The 13483-nt window shown below is 43.6% G+C and overlaps 1 protein-coding gene across 2 annotated transcripts in view; it reads left to right on the forward strand.

The window, feature by feature from the left end:
• The window catches only part of LOC139530066 (transmembrane protein 132E-like), a 368068-nt gene that overhangs the window by 328849 nt on the left and 25736 nt on the right, over positions 1-13483 (forward strand). For both annotated transcript variants that reach the window (XM_071326137.1, XM_071326131.1), the window contains exons 5-7: positions 1562-1705; positions 9622-9827; positions 12609-12888. In XM_071326137.1, the coding sequence (XP_071182238.1) occupies positions 1562-1705; positions 9622-9827; positions 12609-12888 (630 nt within the window). The remainder of the gene's footprint in view (positions 1-1561; positions 1706-9621; positions 9828-12608; positions 12889-13483) is intronic.

Consider the following 13483-nt stretch of genomic DNA (forward strand, 5'->3'; position numbering starts at 1 on the left):
GGTAGAATGGCATCAATGTTCAAATAGTGCACCAGCTAATTTGATTTGGGCAGGACCTGACCGTGCAACATAATTAGCATTTCATATGCTGCCATTTTTTTTATTATACCACGTTAAGTAATACTGTTTTGCCTCTAAGGCTTGAGACAAAACAGATATTTAAATATAGTGTTTTGATTGAAATCAAAGGCACATTTACATCGTTTGTGTTTTCTCTAGGGGGTTCATGAGGGACACAAATTAGAGTCTAACTCATTACCCCCGCACAGCTCACATTCATTCCGCCAAAATAATGAATTCAAAGTCGTCCAATTGAAGACTCAGTGTGCATTTTAATTGGCTGTTTCTATATCACTGGAGTCATAAAATAAGTGTACATCTGCTGATGGTCTTGGCCCTGTTTATAATCAGTTCTTAAGTCAGTTTACACTGAGTATACTAAACATTAGGAACACCTTCCTAATAATGAGTTCCCTTCCCAGAACAGTCTCAATTTGTCAGAGCATGGACTCTACAAGGTGTCGAAAGTGTTCCACAGGGATGCTGGCCCATGTTGACTCCAATGTTTTCCACAGTTGTGTTAAGTTGGCTGGATGTCCTTTGGGTGCTGGACCATTCTTGACACAAACCGGTGCGCCTGGCACCTACTACCATTCCCTGTTCAAAGGCACTTACATTTTTTGTCTTGCCCATTTACCCTCTGAATGGCACATATACACAATCCATGTCTCAAATGTATCAAGGCTTACAAGTCCTTCTTTAACCTGTCTCGTCCCCTTCATCTACACTGATTGAAGTGGATTTAACAAGTGACATCAATAAGGATCCACCTGGTCAGTCTATGTCATGGAAAGAGTAGGTGTTCTTAATATTTTGTGTACTCAGTGTATATTCCCCAGCATTGTGATTTCAGGCATCTATTAGTAACCCTAGACTTTGTTGTTTGCCGCCTTAGTGCAAATAAGATGATAACGCAGATTCTCTAACCGTAACCAACATTGTGAGACAGACAAAGGTTTTGAGGATGACATAATGTTTTGTAGGGCTATGAAAAGATTCCTTTGGCATTTCACTTCTCTTTCATATTTGCATCCGCTTGATGAAGAATGAATGTTTCACTTCACAACTCACATGACTTTGCATACATTGTCAATGCGAACGTCTTGCCTTTTTTTTTTTTATAGCGTACAGTTGCAGCGTGGAGGGGATAACATAAAACTGTGTCCTGCACAGTGATTGATGTTCATTATTCTCTTTGTGCATTCTAAAAATGTTTTATCTTGTCTCACTTCATTTTCTTTTCAAAGTGTTCATTGGAACATTTGAGGACACCTCTACAGTGTATCTTTTGAAAATGCATACCTCGCGTGATGAAATGTATCGAAAAGGGGTGGCCCATTTAAAATCAAACCCAGACGACCACTGAGAATGGCTTCCAGCAGAACTCTTTGGACTTCCTTTTTGAAAAGTTAATATTGGTAGTACTCTGTGAAATAAATGTGCGATTAACACTATCTAACACTGTTTCATGTTTGTTCCCTCTCTCCTTTAAACTCTACAGGACACCGAAATCATTAACACTGCGATACTGACTGGCCGAACCGTGGCCATTCCCGTGAAAGTGGTCTCCATTGAAATGAGTGGAGTTGTGACTGATGTATCATCCTTCGTAGAGTGCAAGTCCTCTAACGAAGACATTGTGAAGGTAAGGTACAGTAGTTCCCTCTTAGGTTCCACAATTCCAGTAACTTTCCCAACCGTGATTTTGGAATACCTTGGACTTTTGGGAAAGTTACCGGAATTTCTCAACCCTATCCCTCTAAGAATGATATTGTCTTGGTAATGCATCTGATACCAAATGGAATCCCACCGTACTTGGACACACCCTAATGGGCCTGCAGCACACTTTAATATACCATCATGCGAACAACAAAACCTCATTATATGGCTGTCCATAATTATGTGCTCTTGACTCAGTTGCCTTTTGAACCCCCCACAGATGAATCAATGGATGTTCATAGTCTTACTGGTACACCAAAATCAATAGGCTACAAAGCACAGTAATAGCTCTGAAGGATGCCTAGTCTGGTTGCCACCGTTTCTCCAGACCTTAGAGTTTACTTTAGCTGCATTATCTGGGGCAAGGCCTACCATCCATTTCCATTCACTTAGGCTGTGTCCCAAATGGATCCGTTTGCCCTATATAGTTCACAACTTTTGACCAGAGCCCTATGGGCCCCGAAGAAAAGTAGTGCACTAAATAGGGAATAGGGTGCCATTTGGGACGTGACCTTAGCCAAGTAGGATAACTGGAGGCGAGGAGACGTTGCTAGTGTCCTGGGATGAGTCACAAACACAACTCTAGCCCGTTGGGAGCCACAGCTGTAGTATGCAACATCAACTCCCATTTGTGGATTAAAGAAGCAAACCCCATAATCAGCGTTGGTAAATCCCATTTTGTTGTAGAAAGAGTTGGATAAAGGAGGCTGCAACCTCTGAAATTGAATCCAAATGTATTTGTTGATTCTCTCCGAGCGCGTTTGATGACAGCACCACGACACCTTACAGGACATGTGAGAAAATTATACATGTGATGAAGAGAAAAATTATAGGCAATTGTTTTTATGTGGATTTATGCATTTTTGTTTATTTGAGATTATCATGTGGGATTATTGAAAGCGGAGTGCATAATTATAATGCAAATTCGTTCTGAATAAATGGAGGAAAAAGCATCAGCTGTAAAACACAGACAGAATACAGACAGCCCCTAATCTTATTCTGACATTCATATGTGTGATAATACTAGGATCTATATGTCAGAGCGTGAATAAAAAGCATTACTTTTTGCCATTAATCTGTATGTGAGAAGGTTTAGAATGGTTTCAAGACGAGCTGCATTAGTGCAGTGTTATTGAGTGGACTTTGGTTCACTGCCCCTGCCATTGAACTTTAGAAGCTAACGCAAGATGAGCCCTTCACGCCGAGATGTACATGAGTCCTGACAGTTCTATACAACACTCCACAGAATACGAACGAAAGGTTCACAAAGACAACCCACCAAGTGTGTGTGGTTGTGTGCTCTTCCCCTTGCATTTCGTGATGCCACATTATTCCCATTATTCATACACCGCGCTCTTAATGCAGATTTATTCTAATCAGATTACTCTATTCTCTTATATTTTATTATTGTGTTTGTGTAGCCTTGGTGAGTCTGTGGAACACTCAATAGGCTCCGCGTGGTCTATAAGTAAAGCATATAGAGAACGTCTTGTTATATAAACCATGCCGCACCATGTGCACATAGGTTGTGAATTCCAAATGTGTAGACGTCAGATCCATTTATTGGATTTTGTTTTTAACAAAGCGTGTGTGTTTTTTTTAAAGCTTTGGATATTCGCCAACCTGCCGTTATTCTGTTTTTGTACCCAACTTTTGGAAAACGTTACGCGGTGCTCATTTCTCTTTGCTGAGGCGTTTATTTCTTTGTTTGTTTTTTTATTCCCCCTTTGAAATAAATAGGCCACGATATATGTCAGCGCTGGCAGATAACCCAATCCCATTTGAATGTACAGTGGATGGTGTTTGTGTGCGAGAGAGAGCACAGTAGGATTGTTATTAAACCATACATCTGTGCTCTGCTCAGACTGGGGTTTGTTGTGGTGTTGTTTGGGGTGGGAGGAGTGCACGAGTACGGGAGGCAGTATGGGGAGAAGGCAGGAAGCAGAGGGGAGGCTGGGCAAGTGGAGGCGAGGGCTGGGGATTTGTCAGCAAGCAGGAGACGACATGACTCCCCCAGCTGATCCTTTCTCCTAGGGGGGGGGGGGGGGGGGTGTGTGTGTGTGTGTGTGTGTGTGTGTGTGTGTGTGTGTGTGTGTGTGTGTGTGTGTGTGTGTGTGTGTGTGTGTGTGTGTGTGTGTGTGTGTGTGTGTGTGTGTGTGTGTGGCGGCAGAGCGCCCTCTTCCACGCCAGTGGTCATCCAACCCTTGCCCAGCCAAGTCCTCAGTTTCCTCCATTCTGCACTCTCACACCATTGTGACACATTCACCTTCAGCCAGTGACCAGGCTTATATAAGAAAGGCTTTGTGAGGCAATGAGATAAGTACACCTGAGTGGTATACTGTCTTCAGTATTGTCTCCTTGCTGTCTGCTGTGGTATTGAGAGGTCTTGAAGAAATAGTCTTATTATTGTTGATAGCTTCACAATGAGGACTTAATCCAGTCAATTGGAGCTTGCTGGCCCAGAAATCATGTATGAATAGATAAACCAATGAAACGCGATGTGTTTCGCAAAGTGCTCCTCTGTCGATTAAAGAGTTATGGGGTATTTTTTAAAGAGAATTGATTATCTTACTGTACCTTCCATCAATTAAAGTAGGTTTTCATAATGGTAAATACAGGGCAACAGTAACACAACTGGGGTGTGTTCATTAGGCCCCAAATGAAAAGAACCAAACTGAAACAGAGAAGGACTACTTGAACTCGTCCAATACCACCACCAGGAACCACCAGAAAACACTTTTTTTTGTTTTCTTTCTGCAAAACATTCTAAAGCATTTTTATTTTGTGTGTCCTAATGAACACTGCCCAGGTTATGCTTTATTTTGCCATATACTGCACCTCCAGGAACCAAACAGGTGGTATTGATAGGCCTACAGTCTGCATGAGGTATTGTCATACATTGAAACAACTCATGCGATCAAACGGAACTCATTACAGGCCTAAATCCTGTTTGGAGGCACATGTTGAAGTTATTAAGAGTGTGAGCAGAGGCTGGCCAGCATGGGATGTGCATAGACTAAACGGTGATCATTGTTTCTCATTAGATCCATACGCATTAGTCAGTAGAATAAGCACTATCAGGTCACCCCACCAACCTTCTGTTTTCCACATGCACATGCCTCAACGAAGTGGATGACTGTGCTGCAGGCGGGTGGTGATCCTTTTTGATCCTGCATCTCTGCTTGTGGGTTTAAACTGGATGCCTGGATGCCACCATAGTGGGCAGTGCCCGCCCTGTCTTTCTTTGCCCTGAACCCACGCAGGCAATCTGCTGGCACCATGGAAGGTGTCACAGAACATTAGAGGGCTGTGTAGCGACGGCAGCTCGCAGCTACGTGCATTAGAGCACTTTCACGGACCCCCGCTGGCCTTCTGACGCCTGTAGTCGTTAACAGCTTTTGACTCACAATTAGCCAGGCAAGTTTATTAGCTGCCTGCAGGAGCTGGGATAGTTTGGGTTAGTGCAGTTAGCGAGGGCGTATCAGCAAAGTGAGTGAGAGTGATAGGGAGGCTGGTGTTAGCATTATAGCGAAGTGGAGGCCTAGAGTGGTAGGTCACAGGTGTGGAGGGTGCACTGTGGTGGTTTTGGTACAGAGGATGACTGTACTTTATCTGTCTGTCTGTGCCTGGGTGTGGGTGGGGGTGCAGGTATGTCCTTTGCTCTGTACAGTGCAGGCACATGCCCCTTTGCCCTCACAGTCTCCAAAGTGTACTTGTGGGTGGTGGTATAATTTTCCCCTAAAAACTGTTTTGTATAAAGGTTTTGTCATTGTTGTTCGGAACCCACTGCTCGCCGCAATTCGTTGTAACTTTGTCAAGTTCACCACCCCCCACCCCATCCGTTGGTTGCACCTGTTGATCTGCCCTGTACAGAGCCCAGTTGCGCCTTTTTCCAAGTCTGCCCTGTACGACGATTGCGCTTACCCGGTATCCAAAAATGCATACATCGGTCGAGTGTGTACTGCCACAGCAGCATAACATTTGATTATCACTTGATAACGCTGGATTTAACCTACATCATCATCAATATTCAGTCTGGTTGGCTGATAGCACAGCAGAGAGAGGCAGAAAGACAGACAGGAGCGGCTGCATCAATGACCCTCCGAACCAACTCCATCCCTTCTTCAGTCGGGAGTTGCACATGTATGTCAGGGCAGCAGCAACACAGGTAGTCTACACTCTAGCTAACCACCATACTAAAATATCTACACAAGCCACTAGCCAGCCAGCCGTATATCATGAGTTAGACAATTATTATGTTTTTTGTTGTTGTTGTAATTTTACCCCCTTTTTCTCCCCAATTCGTGATATCCAATTGCAATCCAATCTTGTCTCATCGCTGCAACTCCCCAACGGGCTCAGGAGAGGCAAAAATCGAGTAATGCGTCCTTCAAAACATGACCCGCCAAGCTGCTTCGTAACACCAGCTCGGTTGAACCCGGAAGCCAGCCACACCATTCAACTGACGACTGTTTGTCAACTTGCCCGCCACAAGGAGTTGCTAGAGCACGAAGAGCCAAGGAAAGCCCCCCGACCAAACCCTCCTCTAACCCAGACAACGCTGGGCTAATTGTGCACCGCCCAGTCTGGGATCGAACCCCAGACTGTAGTGACGCCTCAACACTGCGATGCAGTGCCTTAGACCGCTGCGCCACTTGGGAGGCCCGAGTTAGACAATTATGAATATTAAGTTATGACGTTATTATTTGATACAAGCGTTGAAGATTAATCACAATCAGTAAAAGAAATCGAGCAAGCTACATATGTCGTATCTTAATTTGATCACTCTTACTGAGAATTCTCCTGCAGAGCAGGAAATGCAAACTTTGTGTGTAGTGTATTCAAGGTTTAAAAAGGCTTCTTAAGTTTGTAATTTCCCACTTTAAAATGTCAGAGTTGATTTGCCCTAACAAAAATGTATTATTTTAGCAAACTGGCTCCAATTAAGATCCTACACCTGTAACTAGCATATTTGCATCAATCATCAACATCAATGATCAGCTGATAGCCCACACTCTTTTCCTGATGTCAATCAGGTTAAAGAGTGAAGCACTGTGTACTAACTTGCTTAAAATGTGTGTGTGGCAGAGCACCTGCCCATGAAAAGTCTGTGCATGGCCCTTCTGGCAAGCACTAACCTAATTGTCATAATTCAGTATTCCAAAAGTCTATTACGCTGATTCCAACCGTCATCCTAGAACTCCGGCAGACAAATATAATCCCGAAATCCCTATTCACACAAAGGTGGCTAAAGATGGCAAAGTCTCATAGATCTGAATACGCCAATGATCAGAACAAGGGAAAGAAAGATACATACTTTTCTCTCGCTGAAGGCTTCCGACCCGGCCTGTATGGATTGCAGAGTGGAGAGGCCTGTCTGGATGAACTGGGTATTTTATTACCCAGTCCCCCCACTATGATGAATCCCCAGCACTGAGAAGACTGGCGATCCCAACCTCCATTTGTAAGAGATTAGCTCCTTTGATTAGTGTCAGCTGCCTCCGACTGCCAGATAAATCATTGATGGTATCCCAAAAGCAAAAGCAAACCTTGCTATTTATTACAGTAAATATTTTAGTATTTAAGGGATGGGTATTTATGAGAGATTCTGTGCCAAATGACTGCTTGGATAAACTGGATAAGTTGGACAACTGCTGGATAAAAAATAAATAAACAGAATTTTGTGGGTGCCTGGTGTATTAAGCTTTCGTATTCTATGAATTATCTGTTGCCTGAAAGCTTGTGTTAGTATATTATGCAGTGTGTCTCCACATAATTTTGTATAGATCATAACACAGAAAATTGTGGTGGGTGGGAAGAGTGGGGTTGGGTGGGGGGGGGGGGCAGCATGCGCCCCATGAATGATTTTTAAAGGCTTTGAGTAGGTTGTACTTAAGAGCCAATTCTTCCACTCAACAAGAGACGCAAATTAGATTGGAGAAAAGCCTCAAGTAGTGTTGTTTACACTGTGTTCCCAGATATTTCTAATTACAAAAATACAGCCCCTCGTGGCAAAATATTGGAACGTTCACAAAGGAGGATTACTGCGACATAAAAATAGTACACATTGCACATACTCTGTAAGCGAAAAAAAGAATGTGTACTCCCTATTTCCTTCAGCTGAAGCTGAGGAAAGCTGTGCACCAGCAAATCCAATGTAATAAACTACAGTGCATTCGGAAAGTATTCAGACCCCTTGACTTTTTCCACATTTTGTTACGTTACAGCCTTATTCTAAAATTGATTCAATTGTTTTTTTCCTTATCAATCTACACACAATACCCCATAATGACAAAGCAAAAACAGGTTTTTAGAATTTTTTATAAATGTATTAAAAATATAAAACAGAATACATTTACATAAGTATTCAGACCCTTTATTCAGTACTTTGTTGAAGCACTTTGGCAGCGATTACACCCTCAAGTCTTCTGGGACGTTGCAAGCTTGGCACAGCTGTATTTGAGGAGTTTCTCCCATTCTTCTCTGCAGATCCTCTCAAGCTTTGTCAGGTTGGATGGGGAGCGTTGCTGCACAGTTGTTTTTAGGTGTTTCCAGAGATGTTTGATTGGGTTGAAGTCCCGGTTCTGGCTGGGCCACTCAAGGACTTGTCAGAGACTTGTCCCGAAGCCACTCGTGTATTGTCTTGGCTGTGAGCTGAGGGTTGTTGTCTGTTAGAAGGTGAACCTTCGCCCCAGTCTGAGGTCCTGAGCACTCTGGAGCAGGTTTTCATCAATGACCTCTCTGTACTTTGCTCCGTTAATGTTTACCTTGATCCTGACTAGCCTCCCAGTCCCTGCCACTGAAAAATATATCCACAGCATGATGCTGCCACCACCATGCTTCACTGTAGGAATGGTGCCTGGATTCCTCCAGACGTGACGCTTGGCATTCAGGCCAAAGAGTTTAATCTTGATTTCATCAGACCAGAAAATCTTGTTTCTCATAGTCTGGGAGTCCAAGCAGCTGTCATGTGCCTTTTACTCAGGACTGGCTTCCGTTTGGCCACTCTATCATAAAGGCCTGATTGGTGGAGTGCTGCAGAGATGGTTGTCCTTCTAGAAGGTTCTCCCATCTCCACAGAGGAACTTTGGAGCTCTGTCAGAGTGACCATCGGGTTCTTGGTCACCTCCGTCCAAGGCCCTTCTCCCCCGTATGCTCAGTTTGGCCGGGCGGCCAGCTCTTTGGAAGAGTTTTGGTTGTTCCAAATCCATTTAAGAATGACGGAGGCCACGGTGTTCTTGGGGACCTTCAATGCTGCAGAATTTTTAAGGGTACCCTTCTCCAGATCTGTGCCTCGACACAATCCTGTCCCAGAGCTTTACGAACAATTCCTTCGACCTCATGGCTTGGTTTTTGCTCTGACATGCACTGTCAACTGTGGGACTTTGTAGACACAGGTGGTGCCTTTCCAAATCATGTCCAATCAATTGAATTTACCACAGGTGGACTCCAATAAAGTTGTAGAAACATCTCAAGGATCATCAATGGAAAAAGGATGCACCTGTGTTTAATTTCGAGTCTCATAGCAAAAGGTCTGAAAACTTACGTAAATAAGGTATTTCAGTTTTTATTAGTAATACATTTGCAAACATTTCGAAAAACCTGTTTTCGCTTTGTCATTATGTGGTATTGTGTGTAGATTGATGAGTAAAAATATATAATTTAGCGATTTTAGAATAAGGCTGTAACGTCACAAAATGTGGGAAAAGTCAAGAGGTCTGAATACTTTCCGAATGCACTGTAGGTGGTTGACGCCACCCCTGCATCCATACTGTACTATATCACCCATATCAATGGCAGATACATTATCATATGACTCTTGACTCATCACCTCTTTCGCAGGTGTCCATGAATTGTGACTATGTGTTTGTGAACGGGAAGGAGACACGGGGCTCCATGAACGCCCGGGTCATCTTCAGCTACGAGCACCTCAGTGCCCCCCTGGAGCTGACCGTGTGGGTGCCCAAACTCCCCCTCCAAGTGGAACTGTCCGACAGCAACCTGAGCTTCATCAAGGGCTGGAGGGTACCCATTCTTCCTGACCGCAGGTAGGAAGGACTCGCCCACACACTAAACATGGAGTGCACTGCTGTTTTCGAGCTGATGTTTCTATTACTGAATTTGTATTACATTTGAGATTACCGCACTCTTGTTTGTATCGTCTGTCATGTATCATCTTCACTCGTATGTTACATGTTATGGTGGCGGAATTTGGGGTGAGCTGTTGTAACTTCTCAAGTTTTATGCTCTGTTCTGTGATGAACTGCATTTCATAGACTCCTGTTATGTCTGCACCCTAACACAAGGCCATTGTGTTCTGGGACTGTTGCTTGTATAAAGAAACCGTTGTGTATCCAATATGATTGTATTATCACCTCCTTCTATATTTATTATGACATTTTTATTGAACCTTTATTTAACTAGGCAAGTCAGTTAAGAAAAAATTCTTATTTACAATGATGGCCTAGGAACAGTGGGTTAGCTGCCTTGTTCAGGGGCAGAACGACAGATTTTTACCTTGTCAGCTCGGGGATCTAGCAACCTTTCGGTTACTGACCCAACGCTCTAACCACTAGGCTACCTGCCGCCCTATATGAGGGACATGCAACCGAGTTCTTCCCTGACTGTGGTCAGAGACATATCTCCTTTGCAGCTGCTTGTTTAAAGATGTACTACTACACTGTAAATAGTGACTGCCTAGATCTTTGGATTGAGTTTTCCACAACAATGTCATTCTAGGGACGGGATCCTGCCTAAGCAATGTTTAGGCATCTTAGCACAGCTACTGCCTGTGCACACATGTTTTATTAGAGTTTAAGCCAGCCCATGGTTTCAAATAATCACACTTATCCCTCTTTAAATAATTGAACTAAACTATGAAGTTTGCCTGAGAACAGGACTTTAAGCCAATTGTACATCCGACTGACAGTAAATTCACTGCATGTTTTTAGGGACGGTTTCCTAGACACTGATTAAATCTAGCTGAAAAACCTATTTCAATAGAGATTTTCGATCGAGAATGGTTCTTAATCCTAGTCTTAATCAGTGTCCGGGAAATAGGCCGCTAGGGTTCCACATTTTCTAAACCATGAACCACAATGAACTACATTAACTGCAATGTATTCATATTTTGTAGGGAATAGGAAAAAAACATAACTGCAGAAGGCTTTTTATGGTTATTTTTGAATGGGGAGAGAATTGTATCACCAAATGTCATTTTGGCAAAACATTAAGCTCTTACCTAGATGTTTGCGATGTCGTCAGAACATGGACAAAAAAAACTTCACTGTGTATTACATATCATTTTTTTGCAGTTGTTTTACAATATTAATTTTGTAATAATTGAATGGTCTTTTATTTATTTTCTCTCTCTCTCTCTCTCTCTCTCTCTCTCTCTCTCTCTCTCTCTCTCTCTCTCTCTCTCTCTCTCTCTCCCCCTCTCTCTCTCTCTCTCTCTCTCTCTCTCTCTCTCTCTCTCTCTCTCTCTCTCTCTCTCTCTCTCTCTCTCTCTCTCTCTCTCTCTCTCTCTCTCTCTCTCTCTCTCTCTCTCTCTCTCTCTCTCTCTCTCTCTCTCTCTCTCTCTCTCTCCCCCCCTCTCTCTCTCTCCCCCCCCCTCTCTCTCTCTCTCTCTCTCTCCCCCCCCCCCCCCCTAACACAATGCTGTTTAATACCTAATCGTTATCAATGGCCAGGTCTCTTGGACCGCAGTATGTTCGCTGCATTGCTGACTGTCTTTGTTATCCAGTAATGGGTTCTAAAAGAGGAAAAAAGTGTCATCGTGTAGGCCGGGCGACGTGCATCAAAACTTGAGCTCATTCGTGTGTATCAATCTTCTGCAGTAAAAAAACTACATATTTCCAGGTACAGCCTCAACGTGGTAAACTCTCTCTGACCTGAGCGAGAGTCATGATACTCAATGAAGAGAGTCATGCTTTCTCTCGTGTTTACCTAGTCTTAACTGAACGCTCGTCTACACTCTAGTCTGTCTCTCCACTGCCATTGCGGCTTTGTTGTACAAGATGAGGAACACAGGCGAACAGCACATTTTAGCCTTAAAATGTATAGCGTTAGCCTGCCAGGGGACGTGATACATGTTCGAGTATTGTCAGACCTTTTAGGAAACACGGGACTGCTTGATATTCAGGCGGGCTCCGGGAATCAATGGATGGTAAATGCTTTGTCAGTCACTGAATGCTCGCTGCTGCTCCTGCTTCTGCTTCTCAAGTTATCTGAAAGGATAAGTCAAAGCAAAGATTAATTACCCTTGGAAACAGAGGAGAGCTTTTTAGCATTTAGGGAATGCCGGCAGCATGTCAGACTGCTGAGGAAAGAATGGAAGACACACATCCAAATCTTCCTTGATTGGTCGTTTTTTGAGTTTTGTGCCAGGTTGTAGGATTTTTCCCTCACGAAGGGCACATTGGAACAGACACTGTAACAAATGTCCTCCATATGAATTAGTGTTGGGCCTCTCATCACATCAAGTGCTATGATGTTAATTATATAATGATAAGAAGCAATTAATAACATAATCTCCCGAAACAGGACGCAGGATTTAACTACACTACAGCATCTTCCACAAACATATTAAGTAAACATGCATCATTAAAGGTTATGATAAACTGCTGAAACTGTTTAGTAAATAGTAAAGCAAATACATTTTTACGTGGTTCAACTTTGTTGTTGTAAACTTTGACACTGGATACGGTTTTGACATGGGTAATGGTATTGACACTGGTAATGGAATTGATACCGGAAACGATATTGACCAGGGTTACGGTATTGATACTAACATCATTGACCATGTGTCACCCCCCTCTCTCAATCAGGAGCGCCAGAGACAGTGACGTGGATGACGACGAGGACGACCGGCGGGTGAGTCGGGGCTGCACCCTGCAGTACCAGCGCACCCTGGTCAAGGTGCTGACCCAGTTCCACACCACCTCCACCGAGGGCACCGACCAGGTCATCACCATGCTGGGGCCCGACTGGCAGGTGGATGTGACCGACCTGGTGCAGGACTCGCTGAAAGTGGTCGACCCCAGGATAGCTGAGCTGGTGGACCGCACTGTGCTGGTGGGCCTGGAGGTGGGGTCCACTGTACTGAAGGTATTGAACCTTGGCTAGTTCTCCAAAGTATGAAAAGTGAAGTAGCTTCTTTCAATTGTATTCACTGTGCTGAAGGTATAGAACATTGGCTAGGTCTCCAAAGTCTGAGAAATTAAATAGCTTTTTTCAATTGTCTCTTTTCCTTAATTTATGTTCTTGCACTCAAAAGCATTATAGGCTAGAGCCCTAGAGGCTAATAGTAACTTGACACTGAGGTAGAGTGTTTGGATCACACTTGACCGAAGTGCAGAAGTAATATGCAGAAGCACTTAGAGAGTGCGAGACAAGACATTTTCTGCTTCATGCACACTGACCTAGACATTTACATTTAAGTCATTTAGCAGACGCTCTTATCCAGAGCGACTTACAAATTGGTGCATTCACCTTATGATATCCAGTGGAACAACCACTTTACAATAGTGCATCTAACTCTTTTAAGGGGGGGGGGTTAGAAGGATTACTTTATCCTATCCTAGGTATTCCTTAAAGAGGTGGGGTTTCAGGTGTCTCCGGAAGGTGGTGATTGACTCCGCTGACCTGGCGTCGTGAGGGAGTTTGTTCCACCATTGGGGTGCCAGAGCAGCGAACAGTTTTG

This window comes from Salvelinus alpinus, chromosome 1 (genome assembly GCF_045679555.1).
Source record: "Salvelinus alpinus chromosome 1, SLU_Salpinus.1, whole genome shotgun sequence".
NCBI lineage: Eukaryota > Metazoa > Chordata > Actinopteri > Salmoniformes > Salmonidae > Salvelinus > Salvelinus alpinus.